Here is a 20,384-nt window from a genome sequence, read left to right as displayed (position 1 = left end):
TGTCATCATCTTCCTCGTCGGCGTTGTCGTCGTGGTCGTTTCGAGAGCATGCTTCCTGTAATAATATCTTGTTTAACCGGACAAACAACGGCACGCGCTCATCGGTTCTGAGAGAAGCTCACGAGGAGGAGGCCCCTAATTGCCTGCTTGTATTTACTCGGCAAACACCTTCGAGATAGTGTATAAGCATCTCAAGGTAAACACAACGATTTCTTGAAGAACTTACCAAACGAGAATCGTTCGCTTTTCCTTGGAATGTAAGATCTTTTGGAACATTTAAAAGTTTCTCTTTTTGATCTTATCAAAAGGAAACATCTGCTTAGGAATATCTTATTTGATATTTCGTTTTATTCCATACCCTCCAATAAATTTTATTTTATTTTATGTTAGTTTAAATGGTAATTGTATAAGATGAACACGTTTTAAATAAGACACACTAATATTGATATTTTTTCGATAGAATAAATAATACAAATATCGTTTATCATTCCTCTAATTTATTTCTAGTCACTGTTGCCTCTCTTGAAACTCTTCGATCTTCGTTCTACATTGGATCTCCTCGAATGGGACACTCTATGTATTTGTAAAATTAAAAATGTAATATAATCCGCTATCGAGACAGACTCGACATATGATCACAAAGGATCGATAATATTTGGTGGACTTACAGAGATACACGAAAAATAGAAAAACAGAGAGAGAGAGAGAGAGAGAGAGAGAGAGAGAGAGAGAGAGAGAGAGAGAGAGAGAGAGAGAGAGAGAGAGAGAGAGAGAGAAAGAGAGAAAGAGAAAGAGAGAGAGAGAGAGAGAGACAAAAAGAGAAAGAAAATTTTATTTGCTCCCACTGATGACATAGCCTTCGCTCGGAGAAAGGTTTAATTGCCATCGAAAAGTCGTCCTTAATTTTACACTATCTCGATCGAGAGAATTCGAGTCCGGTACTGGCTCGAAATGACCAAGGCGCCACCGTTATCTGAAGTGGTCCGGATAAGGCAGATGATCGAGGAGGAAAGGACCACTCTCGAGATACCTCTCTTGGAGTCTCTCGAGAGACGGAGAACCGCCGTTTCGAATTGTCCAAGTGTTGTGTGACACATGCACGAATAAACATATGAACGTTCGCTCTATCGAAGAAAATCCAAAAGGTTCTCGAGCATTAACTCGAGTCTCGCACATATTTATGCATACATATAAGATATGTATGGTATGTATATATATGTATGTATGTATGTATATGTATATATGTATGTAACTATATATTTCATTCTTTATCTTTTTTCTTTTCTTTTATCATACACATAATCAGAAATATATATATATATACATACACAATAAATATATATAGATATCTATACACAATTTTATAATATATGATACCCATATCTCACGATCAACAAGAAAATATTTTAACATCGAAAGAAGTTTCAATGAATTTATATTTTTCCGTGTAGTATCGTAAAATAAGAAACGTAAAGGCAGTTAACATCCAATGTTAGTTAATTAGAAATCGAAGAAACACGGTTTGAATGCGACGAAAGTCATCATTCGCAAACTTTTATCGATGTACGGCCCTGGAGAAAACGAAACACTTTTAATTACCGAGTTCTCGTTCTCGAACCCCTGAACGGCCAAATCGTTCTGACCCAAGATGAGATGTGATCTGTGGCTTCTCAACGCTCCTTCCTTCTTCGCGACATACAAAGAAGGAACTCTCTCTCTCTCTCTCTCTCTTTTTCTTTTTTCTTTCTCTTTCTCTCGTTATTCCGATCAGTTAACGCTAATGAGCGATATATTTGGAGACTCGCACTCTCCTCTTGAACCGTTCTCTTTCAGATACCAAGCACGATGTATCTCTCTCTCACACTCTCTCCTTCTCTTTCTTTTCGTTTGTCGTCTTTCTCGTAAACACCCTTGTGTTCGCATATTTTATTCAAATTTTCGAATAGAATACATAGATACAACTGAATGTCACTATTATCCGAAGTTTATTAAAAGTTTTGACTCGATCAAACAAAAAAGAAGGAAAATTTTCAAAATTTTACACGAGCAATTCGAATTCGTCAAAAATTCGTATGATTAATTGTAGATATATATTTTTTTATTATTATTATTCTCATATTCAGAATGCACTTCTCTTCAGGATTTTCTTTCCTTCAGTACGTTCCTTCGAATTAGTTGCGCGTATCGCGCATTTCTCGATCCGAAGGACGAACCCGGCCAACAAACCTTTCATTTCTCTCTCTCTCTTTCTCTCTCTCTCTTTCTCTCTTTCTTTCTCTCTCTCTTCTCTCTTGTCTTATCCGAAGGCTTGAGAAAACGCAGACGCTTCGCCGCGAGCCTAATCTGCTTCGTATCGCGGCCCTAAAACCGCCGCTGAGAGTCTAGAGACAACTGAAATAGAAAGAGTAAGAGAGCGAGAGAATAAAAGAGAGAGAAAGAGACAAATTCAAGTTTGTAAGAGAAAACGATGTCGTACGCATCTCTCTCTCTCTCTCTCTCTCTTTCTCTCTCTCTCTCTCTCTCTCTCTCTCTCTCTCTCTCTCCCTCTCTCTCTCATTCTATCTTTCTTTCTTGGTCTACAAGAGAGTTATCGCTCTAACGAGCGAGATAAGAGAAGGTAGAGGAGGAACATATCCTTCGTATTTTGACACGGTGATCCTTTCGTTCTGGAATTGGTTCGTCGATGTTCATCGCTATTCGAGATTCAACGAAATCGCGAAAAATCTTCGACGTCACTTTAACCTATCTTCCGACGCTGCGAAATTGGCTGATCGAACACGCTACCATCGTAGTGATAGTGAAAAATTTGCAATGTCACGAAAAAAGAAAGAGAAAAAGAGAGAAAGAGAAAGAAAGAGATAAAAAAATTCGATAATCTATCTTTCACGTATCTCGAGCACGTCGTTAATACGTACATAATTTTGTTAAAATATACTTATATAAGTATACAATAATCTCGGTGATATACATATCTTTTCTTTCGTGACAATCTGATTTATTGAAAAATGTTTCTTTAGGAAATTATTAAAATAACGTTAAAAGAAAATAAATGATCAATTCTATCATTTTTCTTCCCCTCCCTCCATACTTTCTAAGTCATTTTGGACGTTTATCGACTTTAAATTTGAAATTAATTAGAAATCGCAAATCATTATAGAAACAATTGAATTTTATGGTTTATTATGAATCTCTCATTCAACGTAAAAAAAGAAAAAGAAAAGAACAAAAAGACTTTCGGTCAAAAATTGCGAAAAGGACTACCATCGTATTTACATAGTCTCGGTACTTACATAGTCCCGTAAATAGGATAAATGAAAACTGCTTCTAACGCCTATAAAATAAATATCTTTTATGTGAATGTATGTCTTTGTGCAGCAGACATACAACTGCATCATAGGTAGAGAAAAAGTTTCGCGAAACGCGAGAGGCACGATCGAGATAACCTATCTGACGGACATTCCGAGTGAATATTAGCGTAATGAGCTGATACCGAGCAGATAGTAGATTTTAACCTAGCGACTGTCACGTTCGTACGATCCGCCGATCAAAAGCATCGCGAGGACTAATCGCTCGTTATGACGTACTCGCAATATGGCTAATCTCTTACGGTCGAAGAGCGAGTCGACCATATTGGAAGAAGCTTATCGCACCGGTTTCACCATAATTCGGATCGCGATAAGCTATTTTTATCGTCATCTTTCATAATCTACGATCTCTCCCTTCCTTCCCTCCCTCCCACTGTCTCTTTCTACCTCTCTCTCTTTCTCTTTCTTTTTCTATAAATGAAGAGGCGTATGATTCAAAGCGTTATTATTCATTCCATATACTCACCGTATTGCGTATTTATATATTTTTCTTCTTTGTGTTATTGACTCAGATATATCCATTAATATCGCTATGATCATTTACTTATTCACGAAATAAATCTAGAGATAGACTTCTTCCTTTTTTCTTTCCTCGATTTTGAATTTCTATCGGTGTATACATATATGTAATAATTATCTTTCGAATAAGAGACCGGCGACGAGCGGAACTCGTGTTAAACGCAGAGAGTAGAAGAAGAAAGATATTCAAAAAGAAGGAGCATTCTCTCGGGCTCGTATACATCGCTGTTATCAGCGTAAAACCGCGTTTACACGCGTGTAAGGATCGGCAAGGGTTGCTCGGTTCCGAAGAGAGGAGAAGGAGGAGGAAACGAAGAAGGAAAAGAAGAAGGAGAAGTAGAAGAAGAAGAAAAGGAGATGGAAGGGGAACGGAATAAGGAGTAGAAAGAGAAAGAGAGAGAAAGAGAGGAGGGAGGTAGAACGACTCGTAGACACCATTCCAGCGATGCCATGGCCGTGTTGTAACAGGCTGGAGTGACACCACAATGCGGTGTAGCAATTTGTAGGCTCGCCCTTCGTCCTCGAGCCCCTCCGTGTCCATCCTCAGCGGCACCAGCATCAGCACCAGCTCCAGCTCCAAGCAGCAGCAGCAGGAGCAGGAGCAGGAGCAGAAGTAAGCAGCAACGGCCTGCCTCTCTCCTCCTCTACCATGCTGTTGGTGTATTTATGAGCTGAGTGAGGAGCAAGCGGCTGTATCGGTAAAGGCTGGAAAGACGGCTCTAGAAAACGTTAAAGGAGTCCAGCGCGCAACCATGGGCTGCTTTCTTGAGGAGGAGAAGGAAGAAGAGGAACGAAGGAACGAACGAGCGAACGAACGAACGAAGGAAGGAACGAACGAGGCGGAAGAGGAGGGGAAGGACGCAAACTAAAAAAAAGAAAAGAAAAAAACGAGAAAGAAGAAAAAAAAGAAAAAAAAGGAAAAAGAAGAGGAAGAGGAGAAGGGCTAACTAGGCGAGATCAGCGGCGCGATAGTTGTCTCTCCCGCGTTTCTTTGCGGAGGAGGAGGAAGAGGAGGTGGAGAAGGATGGTGGTGGAACCGACGATGGAAAGACGCTTTGAAAGAGCGAGATAGAGAGAAAGAGAGGGAGAGACATCTGCTGCGGTTGGATTCATGCGTTTGCACGGAATAAGGGACCCGGGCGAACAGATAAGGAGGACCCTGACGGACCTTCCTCTCTTCCACATCCTCCTCCACCTTCTTCCCTCCCTATCCTCCTCTTCCTCTTCTTCTTCTTCTTCTTCTTCTACCGTTGCTTTTTCTGCTCTTCCTTCTCCTCTCCAGCTTTCTTCTTTTCCCTTTCACGTCACCCGCTCTCCTCCACGACGCTTATTGCACACACCGCCGGCCGATCGACACTGATAGCCGCAACGACCGTACGCGGGAAACCGGGCACGACGGGATTTGCGACTTCGCTTTTGTGCCTCCTTTCCTTGAGATACGTACGGAGAGACGTACGTACGTACGTAAGTACGTATGTACATATATCGCGAGTCATTGTCCCTACCCTCTCAACGTCCACTCGTGATGGTTTCGAAAAGAGGGTCCATCACAAACGACGAAACGAATCGAAATTTATGATACACTTCTCGTAATACTTTTCGATGTATTGCCGAAAACTATAGATCGCCATTAAATCCTCGCTAATTTTCTTTACACGATAAAAACGCGATAATTTTCGATACAACGACGACGATAACTTTATACGGATTGAAAGGGCTATGGTTACAATCTCCTACGATCTTAACAAAGATTATATACCAATATATATACTATTAACAAAAATTTGTCGGAAAGGAAATCATCTTTTTAAATTTCCCGCCAATTATAGTCGATTGATAATAAAGAAAGAGTTTACGTTATACGAAGACTTTGTACAAGTTGGCCTAAGATTTCACATGATCCCAATAAGATTATAGGTGTGTGTGTATATGTATTAATGAACGATGGATCGAGCAAGGATTGACGCGATCGAGGGGGATAAAAATGCGAGAGCACGTTATCGCGATACTTTCCTCGAGGTGAGAAGACGAAGAGAATCGAGGTGGAAAGATAGGTGCGGCCGAGTTCGTCGAGCTATTAGCGGCAAGCAAACGATATACTCGAGAACGCGTGCAAGGAAGATAAAGAGAAAGAGAGAGCGAGAAAGAGAGAAGTGAACTTCTCCTCCGTCCCCGCCTCCTCCTACTCCGCCTCCGCGTCTCTACCTTTAACGCAGCCACCATAACTTCGATGGTGTCCAGAGATATTATTTACGGTGAACACGATTCAATAAAGCATTCTAGAAAATCATCGGTTATTAATTTGACGGTCGCGCACTACGGGGGGCGATTGCCGATTCACTACGGGGTACCTTTTATCCCGTACGATCGTCGATTACTAAACCGATACGATACCGATGGATCTTCTCTCTGCACCTACTTAAAAGATGCGAAACTTTTTGACACTCCTCTTCCTCCTTTATCGCTTGGAAAAAAAATTAATATATATATTTTTTTTACTTAAATATTAGGAAATTTTCGTCCCATTGTATACGACGACGTTTAGTTTGAAAGATTAATGAAAGAAAAAAAAAACGAAAGAAACAAAATATCGAAGATGATCTCTTTACGTGAAATCATTTTCTTTCGAAGTTCGATAATTAAAAGAACTAACGATCGATCTTCCATATTGCTTTTATTTATTGTACATAACATCTTTTGTTTTTTGTTCGTTTGTTCTCGTTGTTAAAAATTAGCACTGGAAAGAAAAGAAGCAAAATAGAAAAGAAAAAAGAAAATAGCAGAACGATGAAGTAGCGACGAAGAAAAAAAGATTGAAATAATCAGGCGAGCAGATTAGTAAAAAGCTATTGGGACAAAGAACGTATGTGGAGCGTTATAATGAATATCTTACATATTTACGACAAACACATTTTGTCTATTTTTTTTTTTTTTACATTATCTTACTTAACTTAATATGATTTAATTAATATCGGTGATTTAAATCCTATTAGAAAGTTTCGTAAGCAGTAATTGTTTCCGAATTTTTGTAGATTCTACTTAATTATAGGAAGAAAGTTTTCTATATAACTTTAGCTATTATTATAGGTTTTAATTAGCGTTTATACGTGCGAATCATCGTCGTCATCATTATAGTAGTCATATAATAATTCAACTCCACTATTCATTAATTAGAAATAGAGGGACAAAATTTTATAAGAAATCGACGATCGGTGAGTACTGATGGTAAAGCGACGACCAGAAACGTAAAATCGAGCGACACTGAAGAGAAAAGAGAAAGAAAGAAGGAAAGAAAGAGAGAGAGAGAGAGAGAGAGAGAGAGAGAGAGAGAGAGAGACCCGGTTCGACGAGTAGCCACGTGAAAGTCGTCGTTGGCTTTCGTGATCGGGCCACGTGATCGTGGCGCGACAAGGGCGCCGAGGTACGAAGGAGAATTCGGAGAGAGCCACCGAGGAGAGAGATCACGAGGGATCCCGACCTCGAAGCGAATAACTTGAATTTCGCAAGAAATTCCAAAATAATTCTCCGTCAATATCGTCGATGAAAAGATATAAAAGTGTCAGAGCTCCGTTGTTTGCACGGAATTGAAACGATTTTTTTTCTTTTTTCTTTTCTTCCTAATCGATTATTTCACCGTTCTAATAAAATGGCGCATACAATTTAAACAGTGTTTCTACACAAGATGGTCGTTAACCGTATATAGTAAAATTAAAAATTTTAAGGCAATTGTTGAGTGATTCGATTTTGTCAGTAAAAATCGCATGCAACGATTTAGTAAGAAAAAAAGAAGAAAAAAGCGAATCGCTCGCCAATGGCGATATATATATATATATATATATATATCATAATGGAGCATTCAGACGATTCGATTGTTCATCGATAGATGTACCATTGATCCTGACCAGTCGATGTTCAATTGTTCAATGGAACAAAAGAACCATGTCAACATTACAATCGGTTGCAACCGATTCAGGAAAATTACTGATACGATCAAAAACCTATGTCGTGTGAACTTACAGTCAAAAAGAAAAAGACAGACAGACAGATAGACAGATAGATAGATAGATAGATAGATAGATATATAGATAGATAGATATATAGATAGATATATAGATGGATATATACATAGATATATAGATATATAGATAGATAGATAGATAGATAGATAGATAGATAGATAGATAGATAGATAGATATATAGACAGATAGATAGATAGATAGATAGATAGATAGATAGATAGATAGATAGATAGATATATAGACAGATAGATAGATAGAGAGAAGTAAATATATTAAATGTTAAATAGAGCAACGAAAAAAATTTCAATAAAAAAAAAGAAAATGAACAAGAAAGAAAAATATAAATAAAATAGAAAGATTAATTTTACTCGTTTAAATAGATCATGTACGATCTGTACGAGCGAACTGATTTACAAAAATTTATCAAAAATAATAAATGAACTCTTTCGTTACTATCGGCGACAATAGTCACTCTCCATAAAATACTAATATATTATGGGCGACTATAGTCTCTTTGCATATTTTTGACACATTTTTGACGCGACAGCTCATTCAGCGGAAAAATCGCCCATTTATAATTATGAGAATGAAGATTTAAAATGAAAATCCCCACGTGTGCGTCGGTAGACGAAGAGGAGATTGAATCCGTCGGTTGTTCGTCGACGCACACGCGCTTGTTCGGTTGCGTGCATGCTCGAGCACGTGACCCGTTAGCATCAAAAGGTCAGCTGACAGGCGGTAGCAGTCGGCCACGTTCGAGTGACAATAACCCTTCGTACGCCATCGCATTATCGCATCAGATTCCTTGAGCGTCTTTGCGAGATGATCATGTTGTTACCGAACCCTTTTATTTTCGTCCATGTCTCGAACGTTAAAGTGTTTTAATTCAAAAATACGTTTATATGATGTATGTGTATATATATGTAAATATGTATATATGTATATATATATATATGTATATACGTATGTATATATGTATATGTATATACATAGTATGTATATATATACCTTGACTCTCTCATCAGTACCCGTTCGCATCATCTACTTCTCTCATTTTTATATTCTCACATAATATGCTAAACATAATTATATATGTATAATTTATCGTGATAGAATTTCAACATTTTTAGAAACAATTTTCTATTAAAATTTTTTATTGAAATGTGTCACGTGACTCGTTTCATTGGGTGAAAAGTTCTAAAGTTAGGAACGTAAACATACGTTTAGTCGAACGTTAAAGAGAATGGAATTCGAAAGCAATGAGACGTGGTTTTCTCGAATGAAAAGTTAATATGTTTTGACTTTGAACGTCATATCTAACTATGGAGACACCGTTAGTCGAGGCGCCAAGACAAAACGTTGTTCACGCGATATCGTCGCACGACACTAACGAACAGTAAATACTCTTATTTTTTCCTCCTCTTTCTTTGATTTCGTGTGACCAACGTTCCTCTCTCTTTCTCTTACACACACACACACACGCGCACACGCACACACACACGCACGCACGCATACACGTGGATATTTATCTAAGGACTCGTTACTTCGCAAAACGACAAGCAGAAGCAAAACTTAACGCAATCGTTCTATCGAAAATACATAAAATGAAAAAGCAATGAGGCAGGAATAAAATAAAAAGAAAAAAAAAAGAAAGAGAAAAACAGAATGAAGAATGATGAAAAATGATGAAAAGAAAACGAGGGATAAAAAAGTTCGCGCTTGGACTTGAAGGACTCACGTTTTAGCGGTTTCGGGTTGCTCTGCTTGCGGCGCGACATCCTCGGCACTCTGCCATCACCAAGTCAGCACCAAATCGACGATGACATCCTGATGACCCGACGTGTTCTATAGCCGTTGGACGACGAACTCGCGAAGACGATAACGATTTAACACACAACGGAGCCACGCCGATTTTCTAACAATGGACACATACACACGTTGCTTACGACTTATACTGATGCGAAAGCGAAAAAAAGAAAAAAGCGAAGATGCGTAAACTCGAGACTCGGGTCGCGTGGAAAGATGGGAGAATAAGCGGGGAAAGAAAGGAAGTAACACCGCGCGTTCGCATAAACGTGCCCCTCCACTTTGTTCTTCTCTTCTTTTTTGCTTCTTCTTCTCCTTCTCCTCCTTTTTCTTGTTCAATTCTTTTTTTGAATGCCAATCGTGTCCGTACGTGTTCGTTTCTCTTTTCCTTTATCTAGTAAACTCGGTGACGATTTACGTCTACATTCGCGCGTGATCAACACCGATGATAAACTCAACTACGAAGGCACGCACGCACGTACGTACTACGGACGCACGTACGTACCCAACCGGCTCCTACCGCGGCCGCTGTCAGCGAGCAACTAAACAAATGCGATACCAAACAACTCCCCACTATTTCCTACGCGGCGTGACCAACCGAAAAAAGTGGGGGAACCGGTTAGTGGGGCAAAGCTCCGCCCACTGTCTCATCTCGCCGAGGCGCGGAATTTCGAATCTCCTTATTAACTCTACACTTCCTCCTATTTTATCGTTCGATAATTATTCTAATTATGTTCAATTTTATCTTGCAATCGATTATTTGATCATAGAAATTTGTTGAATATAACAATTTCTGTGACATCAATTTGTCTGCTTTAGTTCATCGATCGACAAATATAATATAAATTTCGCATTTCTTATTATTTCCGAAATTACATGTTTAATGCAACACTAGCAATTTATTATTAATTAAAGTAATTAAAATGAGATTGTATCTATGAGTATGTTATTTCAGTAATATCACATAGATATCGAACGTCGATAATGATGCATTGTACTCGTATCATATATATCAAGGTTTTTGTCTATTCTTGTAATTTTAAAAGAAAACTCTGTGCTATTGACATACTAATATTATTAATATAAAATTATAATAAATTGATTTAGAAATAGTTTACGTATTAAAAAATATACAAGTATTTTGACTCTAATTAAAATGTTTTTCTAAACTGGTTGATATGCAAAGAAAACAAAATAACTATTAAAATATTTTTTGTAATATTATAAATATTTTATTCCATAAAACATTATATACATATTTGATGTATAAGCTTATTATATTTATAAAATTAACAAAATTTTCATAAAATAATAAAAAAAAATTTATTCATACGTCAGTATCATATATTATCGGATGAGTTGGAACATATCGATCGTGAAACGCGATTACTGTTAATATTCCACGCTACCAGTAGAGGCCGTTGTACAAAATCTCATAGTCCTCCATAATGAATAATTTTATTGGATTCCGTGCTTGACATAGGTGAGTTTTAAGTTTTTTTCATATTTTAATATATTTCATTTATATAAATCTTATATTCTATTCTACATTATATCACAGTATTTTTTTTTATTCTGATAATATTTGAAACATTTTACATAAATCATATATACAAAATTTTGAAACGAGAATTAACTTTAATATTGGTACCATTGATAAAAAAGGTTAACCTCTTATCCTACGATTTATTTTAAAGTAAACGTAGCTGTTCTGATTATTTTAATTTTGTCATAACTGTTACAAGAAAAACCTTAATTGTTACAAAAAAAAAGAAACAAGAAACTAAAATATTTCAATTTTTATTAAATTTATTTACAAAGTTATAGAAATTATGCGTGTGATGTTAACACTTATACTATCGTCACTTAGCATCTTGGCACGTTTTTTAATTCTAGGAATATTATCACTATCTTTACTTCATCTATATCATGTCATTATCAGTTCTGCACGCATTGTAACTTTCAAATCCTTTATTTTCTAATTCATTTTCTTCATATTCGGTCCAATCGATACTACAGAACTATACTACTTTAAGTTTACAAAATAACTAGGTGATGAGATTTGGAATTACAGAAAATTAATGATGAACTTGTTATTTCTAAAACCAATATGCTTACTATTGTTATACATATATAATAAGAAAATGAGTTACAAACTTTCTTGATAATTTAAGTATTTTGTTTATACAAATCAGTAGAAACTATTTCTAAATATGGTAATTAAACGCTTTAAATATCAAACGAACATACTCTGTCAAAATTGATAAAGAATTTTCTCTTCTAACAAAGAATTCGTGCAAACAAATCTCATCATTTCCATTCAAGGGAGTAAACAAAAAAACATTACAGTTAAACATTTTTAAATAGTATTTATAATAAAAATTCTCTCTCTCTCTCTCTCTCTCTCTCCCCCCCCTCCCTCCCTCCCTCCCTCTTAGAAATAAAGTCTTAATAATTATATTGATAAAATTATTTATCTTTATTAATATCTCTGAAATCTTTTGCATATATATATTTGTAATTATCTTGATACAGCAGTACCACCTTAATACATCTTATTTTATTTATTTTAATATTTGATAAATTACAGAACGTTTTTATAAATATTATACGAAAAATGGGAGATTCAGATGATGAATACGATAGAAAAAGACGAGATAAGTTCAGAGGTGAAAGAACTGAATCATATTCTCGTGAAGGGCGCAGAGATGATCGTAGAAGAGATGATTGGGTTGACAGGTACGTAGAAGTATCTACTTATTAAAATAGATAATGCTAATCAAAATAAAATCATACACATCGAAATACAATAGGGAAAAATGGACAAAATATTTTGTTCCTTGTAAACAGTAACATAGATATGATATTAATCGGTTTCAGGAAAAATAATTTGAAGTTGAAGGTAATAAATATATACATTTCACACTGCAGTATCAAAATTCAGTTGATATACTTACTCTTTCATATTTTATAATTACCAACACAGAAGCCCTTGATTATTCCTTATTTGCATATCCCTCTCCCTAATGTTACTACCTTTCCTGCATATAAGAAAAATGTTACTAATCAAAGGTGAGACATTAAATTAGACAAAATCATATGATTTACAAATAATATCCTAAGAATGTGATGCTGCGTAATTAATTCTTTTGATAACATTTAATCCAATTCTACTAAAAGTTATTTTATATAATTAAATATTTGAGAAACTTTCACCAAAAAAAAATATAAAATAGTGATTATTTTAGGGAATGGTCCAGTCGTCCTAGGCAAAGGCCTGATTATCGTGAATATCGTGGTGGTGGTGGTGGAGGAGGTGGACGTGATCGTTACAGCCCAGCACGATCACAAGATATAGCACAACCTATGAAAAGAATGCGAGTTGATTGGGATGATAGACCAAGATATGGACATGATTATTATGGCGGTGGTGGAAGTGGTAGTGGTGGTGGAAGCACTTGGGGTCCAGATCATTATCCACCTCTTCACCATGGCAACCATCACTATGGCAACCATGGTAACAGTAGCAGGTTTGTTTATTCCATTTTTTATATACATTCATATTTATATTTAGAATATAGTATTAAATGTGAAACTAATTATTAAATTGTCATAAATTTGGATGAAACACATGAGAATAATGCGAAAGCGAAGTCGTTTAACTCCTAGACTTTTAGCTAAGTTAAGGTAAAATATAACGATCTAATAAACAAGTAAAAAGTGTCAATATGCTAAGACTTAAAATATGAAATTAAAAATTTGTATATTAAATTGAAATCTGTTTTTAGCCGTGAGGTGGCTGGAAATTTCAGCAACTCAAATGTCGAGACCCAACCACCAATGATGTCTTTCAAAGCATTTCTTGGAACTCAAGAAGACACAATTACAGATGAAGAGGCTATTAAGCGCTATAATGAGTACAAACTGGAATTCCGAAGGCAGCAACTCAATGAATTCTTTGTAGCACACAAAGATGAAGAATGGTATGTTAATATAATTATTCTACGATATTACTTATATTAAAATTATCATTGTGGAGATTTGTTAGCAATTTAATTTATATAGTAAAGGTCTGTATTAAAATGTGATGTATTTGTGAGACGCGCGATAGAAAAATTCAAATTCTTAAATGGCTGTCACATGATAGAATATATCATTATATAATAATTTTATAGGAATTTTAGGAAAGATTTGTTTGACTATTTTAAATTAAAAACAAAAAACACTTATTAGAAATTGAAAAATTCAAAATTATATTATTACTTAATGCTTAATAGGCACAAAGCTATCTGGAAGGATTATTTGAATCATAATTTATAATTGCAGATGTAACGTGATAGCTAATTTCAAACAATATGACCAACTTTGTCTATCCCTACAGCATACAGCCGCCACCGCCTTATACCTTGGGCACAGGTCATCTCGCCCGTTTATTTTTTCGTACGATATTTTATAAATTTCGCGTTTCGCGCATCGCAGAAGAATCGAGGTGTTTATTAGGTAGTTGAACAGAATGTGAGCTGGGCGCGCAAAGCCCTAACATGCTCACGTAGGCCGCGTTCTAAACCCGCTAATTATTTTTAAATTTTGAATCTATGCTATCATTGCAATAGACTGTGTCAACGAGAATACTGAATGCAAGTAAAAATATGACACTACAGGTGAGGCTTTATTCTGTAACTGAAAATGTTGATATGCAGTCATGTTGTAATACTAATTCAAAATATTAGCATACATTTTAGTTTATTGAAACTGTAATTTTATTTTAGACCAAGACTGGAACGAATAGAAAATGGTTTGAAATGTTTTATATAAAACTACTTTCACATGTTTTATCTATCTTTCGAGTTATTTTCACTATTAATATAAGTAATATATGTTGTAATAATATAACAGCAATTTTCTTGCTGCATCCTATTCGTTATTTGAAGTATCTATGAATGTAAATATACATCTTACTTTATATATAAAATTAATTCTAAAAAATATTATTAAATAATTATTATTTTTTTCAACATGATAGTACTATACAATAAGATTATTAACACTATCGTGTGTCTATTTAAAGATATTAGTTGATATAAATTTATAAATTGTTGCTGTATAAATACTATATAGATCGTTTTCAGCTGTACACGACTTGTGATTATACCATTGTTAAAAACATATCTACATCTTAATACTAAATGCCTTTCAACTTCAACAACTATATTATACTATAAAGATATATAAATAATGATATATTCAATAAAATAATATATAAAAATAATTTTATTTGTATTTATTTATTAGGTTCAAAATAAAATATCATCCAGAAGAATCTCTGAAGAGAAAAGAAGAACAACTCGCAGCTCTTAAGGTATAGAATTAGAATATTTCAATTTCATTTTATAATTATTAATTATTATAGATTTATATAATTCCTTTTTCAATGATATCTTTTAGAAACGCGTTGAAGTATTTATGGATATGCTTCAAACAGGAGAAATAGATAATGTTTCAGTTGATGCTGAACAAGCAGATGTATTGTTGCGTCTTTTAGATGCTGTTGTAATTAAATTGGAAGGTGGTACGGAAGAAGATTTACAAGTTTTAGATATGAAACCATCAAATGCTATAACTGCGAAGGATACGGGAAATAAGGAGAAAAGTGAAATTAAAAATAAATCTACAACGGAGCAACAAACTGAAAAGAAGTATGAATTCATGTAAATTTGATCAATGAACGAACTTTTAATGAAACATTTGGTGATATACCTCGATTGTTTCAGTGAACATGTTAAAACAGACGAATTAGTAATTGAAGAAAAATCGTGTAAAAATGGGCAGAATGCTGATGCTGATGTAAAACACGTTGAAGAAAATGAAAATGCAGTAAATGAACTTGAGAAAATAAAAGTATCTGCAGAAGAAACAAAAGATATGGAAGAAAACTTCAAATCTGAGGAAACAAGTATGCCTACATTACATGCTTTATCGTACTAGATTTGTCGTTATTTTTGTACACGCTATCATTACTTTATTTTATTGTAGAAGAAAAATCAGAGGAAATTAATACGAGGAAACGAAAACGAACAAATAGTAACAGTAGTAGTAGCAGCAGCAGTAGCAGTAGCTCTTCAGGAAGTGACAGCAATAAAGCTGATACTCCAAAAGCTGAAACACGTAAATATTCATAAATTTCAAATATTTTGTGTGTGTGTGGGTGTGCATCATGCATTTATATATTATGCATACCTACATGCATTAAAATTTATTTATATGTTTTATATAATTTATTTTATATACGTTAGTTAGTAGTTGTATTTTATTGCCTTTTACCTCGAAAAAGTGTTGGCACGTGGCTATACCTACATGATGTAAATATTATATTCTCTTCTTTCTGTTTCTTGTGTTCTTCCTCCTTCTAGCAGCTCCATGAAGTACTTTCTTGCATTTTTGTAGCCCTATTTTATTTATTATTTCTATCCTTTTTTCCTCCTTTTAATATGTTTTAATATTTTGTTTATGTTTTTCATTTGTTTTCTTCCATCTTTTTCTGTTGGTTATCTTTCTTTCCTTCACAAAGATCTTTATGTTTTTTCCTTTTCTGACAATATGCGTTCTTGTATATATATTCTATAATATTGTGTATATATATACACGCAACATATATATATATATATATATATATATATATATATATATATGCATATATGTTTATAAAATTTTTAAATATTTTTAATTGTTTTTACTCAGCCGAAAATGAAAAGACAGATGTCGTTAATGATAATAATGAGGATGGAGGTATCAAACAAGAAAAGGAAGAAATAAAAACAGAGCAAGTTGACTCGATAGAAACTAAAAAACCTACAATTGAGCCGGAGGCTGTTATTGATTTAGCCAGTGAAGATAAAGAAAAGGAGCCTAGGGCACTTCATAAAACTAGTAGTATCTTTCTCCGAAATTTGGCACCAACTATTACAAAAGCCGAAGTCGAAGCGGTTAGATATATATTTTAATTAAAAATTATTATTACCTTTGTTATTATTTTTTCTTGTTGATGTTGATTATTTCGACCAAATTATTAGTCATAATTGGATGTTCTATTAGATGTGTAAGCGTTTTCCTGGTTTCTTACGGGTTGCAATAGCCGATCCGCAACCGGAAAGACGATGGTTTCGACGTGGTTGGGTCTCATTTGAAAGACAAGTTAATATAAAAGAAATCTGTTGGAGTTTAAACAATATACGAGTAAGTATAATATATACAATTAATTCCTTATTATTTTATACTTAAAAATGTACTGTATATAAATGTATACATATATTTACGGATATTATTTATTTTGGAGCAGCTAAGAGATTGTGAATTAGGCGCTATTGTAAACAGAGATCTGTCACGTCGTATTCGTAGAATAAATGGAATTACCTCTCACAAGCAAATAATTAGACATGACATTAAGCTTAGCGCAAAGATTGTTCATAATTTAGATAATCGTGTAGGATTGTGGAATGAAGAAAAAAAAGAGGAAAATTCGAACAAACAAAACGATGATAATAAGGAAAATACAACATCTCAAAGTGAAGTTGAACAAGCTGTAAGTCGTCAAAAGTTTGTCTTTTTTTGTTACTTTCTATGTTCGATTATTTTATAACTTAATTTTCTGATCACAAAACTATATGAAACCGTACGTTTTTAGGCTTTTGGATTGTCTTCGAAAAATCCAGTATTGAAAAATATAACGGATTATTTGATAGAGGAGGCATCAGCAGAAGAAGAAGAATTGTTAGGTATGTCCGGTGACCAAGAGGAAGGTCAATTAGGAGGAGATGGAGATGGACCAATTGAGAGAGACCCATCCTTAATTAAAGTAATGACATTTTTACCTATATAAAAATTTAATGATTACCTTATTATACTTCGATCACAAAGATATATACATAGTTTTATTTTTAGGTACTAGATAGATTGGTATTATATTTACGAGTAGTTCATTCGGTAGATTATTACAATCATTGTGAATATCCCAATGAAGATGAAATGCCGAATAGATGTGGAATAATGCACGTTAGAGGTTCTCCACCCACAGCTAAGGTGACTAGTACCGAATTACAAGAATACTGTCGTAATTTTGAAACTAAAATGGCTGCTTTCCTACAACCTGTTGCGACTTTGTCAACTGAAGAATTTGATAAACTCGGTGCTAAAAATGCCGATGCGTATCCTTTTTTTATTTTATTATAGAAAGATTATTTCTTTCGTTATAGTCTCAAAATATAACATTTGATACTTTGTCGTATTATACAAAATTATTGGTTTCTTATTTAAGTTATGTAAAATTAACCTTCTAGTCATTTTTATCGGATATATAAGTAATATATTATTGAGAAGTATTTTCTATCGAATGGTACAATGGTCACAATGATTAAAAAAAATTTATTTAATTATATGAGTATTATTACATGTTTTTAACTGTCTATATATTAATAATTTTATTTTGATTAAAAGGCAAAAATTGTAGCTTTGAATTATAACTGTACTGAGATCAAAATCTCTAAAGGGTTAATATAGAACAAAGTGAATATATGCCAAGATAAGGAATGTTGATCGCCATGAAGATATTAAAATATATTACGTTCATCTAGCGTTATTAATTCAAACAATTTTGTCGGATGACTATAGTCTGATGATTTTAGTAAGGAAAGAAATAGATCACCGTAATATCTTTGGTTCACAAATATTTTCCTTAACTTGATGACATATAGTGAAGTTGAAAAATTCGTGCAAGCGAACACGCAAGAATTATCGAAAGATAAATGGTTGTGTCCTCTCAGTGGAAAAAAATTCAAGGGACCTGATTTTATCCGTAAACATATATTCAATAAACACGCAGAGAAAGTTAACGAAGTTATGACTGAAGCAGAATATTTTAATAATTATCTGAAAGATCCAAAACGACCACAGCTTCCAGAACATCCTGGCAATAAAGTATCGCCTAGGGAAGGACCACGTGAAGGTTTTAATCCATACGGTTGTACAACGTAAGTAAAATTGAAGTGACACTTATATCGTAATAACTGTAATGTTAAAAAAATTATAAGCATATTATATATCTTGAAATTCCTTTATTCTTTGTCTTCAGATTTGGAAGTTATGGAGCTGGTTACGGAGGAGGCAGAGGAGGTTATGGCTCCGGCTACGGTGGCGGATTTGGCGGGGGATTTGGAATGCCTCGTCCCAGTCGTGGTGGTTTTAACAGAGGAAGGTAAGACATGAATTTCTCTATTATACGCATTTCCTCATTTTTCGATATTTTTGTATGTTGTCCTGTTTTATATTTCTAACTCGCAAATCTTTTTAATCTCTTTCTCCTATATATAGCATTTGCGCAATGTATTAAAAAATATTATGTCGAATAAATGAAACACTTAAATATAATATATATTTACGTATTAAATATAGTATATATTCAGGTGATATTTTAATTCAATCAAAATAGGAACATTTTGAAAAAAGTAAAAACAATGTTTCCAGGGTCGCCGCAGATTCAACTTCAAGAACTATTATTAATTATAATGACTTGGACTAGATGGACATGGACATTTTCTAAGTTTATTTAATTTCATTTGATTCTTGCATTAATAAAATAAAATTTTTTAAAATGTCTGGTCTTTTGTGCCAACAGATTTATATCTGGATTATGTAACACAATATCGCTAAAAAAAAAAGAAAAAAGAGAATAGAAATACAAAAATTGTTCACTGCCATTTGCAATTCTCAGTATAAATTCATTTGTAAAACTAATGTGTTACAAAATCAGCACAACTATTTTTTTTTATATTTTTATTTACTCTTATTTTAAAAATGCATCGAGATCCAAATATTCGTAAAAATATGTATATATATATACAATATATATATGTTTATTTTTCCAAGTGAAGAAAATAAATTACAAAATTTTTATTTACTTCAAATGAATACTAGGATCAATCGATGCTGTAACTATATGTGACCAACAAAATAAAACTATTTGTTACTAATTATTTGTGATTTTATTCTAAACCCATTTCCATTTGTCTCCTATGCTGGTTGGTCATCGAAATACAAATATAATCATATATATACACACACACACACACACACATATATATATATTGCTATTACAACATAAATTTCTATGCCACATTCTACAGTTTTTATTTATTTATAATTAAATGACTAAACTAATACTCACTATTACAGTGGCGGTGGAGGAGATTTCCGACCTGTCATTCATTATCGAGACCTTGATGCCCCACGTGAACCAGACGAATTTTTATAAGGGGTTCACTTGTTCAACAATGAAACATCCAAATGCAAGTGTGCATATTTAATGTCTGTATATATAATAACGATATTAAGAATTATAGTAAAATACATTAACACGAGAAGCTTATTTAATCAGGCTTCGAAAAATTATAAAGCATCTTGTATTAAAAAATGCTTAAATATTAATAATATAGCACATACGGAAGTACCAGTATTTAATGTTTTAATCATTGGTAATAATATATAAATACATAGAACAAAATTATGATTATGATTCTGATCATATATTTTTAAAATTAAAACAACTGATTAAATAAATATTTTTTTTGCAATACATGCATAATACAAATATTCCTGATTATATTTATGTAATAATGACAAATA

The 20,384-nt window shown here is 33.8% G+C and overlaps 2 protein-coding genes across 5 annotated transcripts in view; one reads left to right on the top strand and one right to left on the bottom strand.

The window, feature by feature from the left end:
* Nucleotides 1-10,239, bottom strand: part of ush (Zinc finger protein ush) — a 141,738-nt gene extending 131,499 nt beyond the window's left edge. Inside the window, exon 1 of the mRNA XM_035882397.2 lies at nt 9,643-10,239. Within this exon, the coding sequence (XP_035738290.1) occupies nt 9,643-9,682 (40 nt within the window). The 5' untranslated portion in view covers nt 9,683-10,239. The remainder of the gene's footprint in view (nt 1-9,642) is intronic.
* Nucleotides 10,240-11,125: 886 nt separating this feature from the next.
* Ars2 (arsenic resistance protein 2) lies at nt 11,126-20,311 on the top strand. Of its 4 annotated transcripts, none has more exons than XM_035882417.2 (16): nt 11,126-11,193; nt 12,301-12,449; nt 12,947-13,240; nt 13,499-13,693; nt 15,003-15,069; nt 15,156-15,406; nt 15,482-15,663; nt 15,744-15,875; nt 16,449-16,693; nt 16,803-16,943; nt 17,044-17,289; nt 17,392-17,562; nt 17,649-17,911; nt 18,458-18,733; nt 18,835-18,957; nt 19,935-20,311. In XM_035882417.2, exons 2-16 carry the CDS (start codon nt 12,328-12,330, stop codon nt 20,011-20,013), a joined length of 2,787 nt encoding a protein of 928 aa, XP_035738310.1. In that variant the 5' UTR covers nt 11,126-11,193; nt 12,301-12,327; the 3' UTR covers nt 20,014-20,311. The 4 variants fall into 4 exon arrangements, with proteins under 4 accessions (XP_035738310.1, XP_035738311.1, XP_085511752.1 ...); XM_035882418.2 differs by having other exon boundaries at nt 12,959-13,240; nt 19,935-20,310; XM_085655626.1 differs by having other exon boundaries at nt 17,047-17,289; nt 19,935-20,309.
* Nucleotides 20,312-20,384: the final 73 nt, after the last annotated feature.

This window comes from Vespa mandarinia, chromosome 3 (assembly GCF_050613455.1).
Source record: "Vespa mandarinia isolate Hongniang chromosome 3, ASM5061345v1, whole genome shotgun sequence".
In the NCBI taxonomy this organism is placed as follows: domain Eukaryota; kingdom Metazoa; phylum Arthropoda; class Insecta; order Hymenoptera; family Vespidae; genus Vespa; species Vespa mandarinia.
Note: the sequence above shows the minus strand (reverse complement) of the source record. Positions and strands in the feature narration are given on the sequence as shown.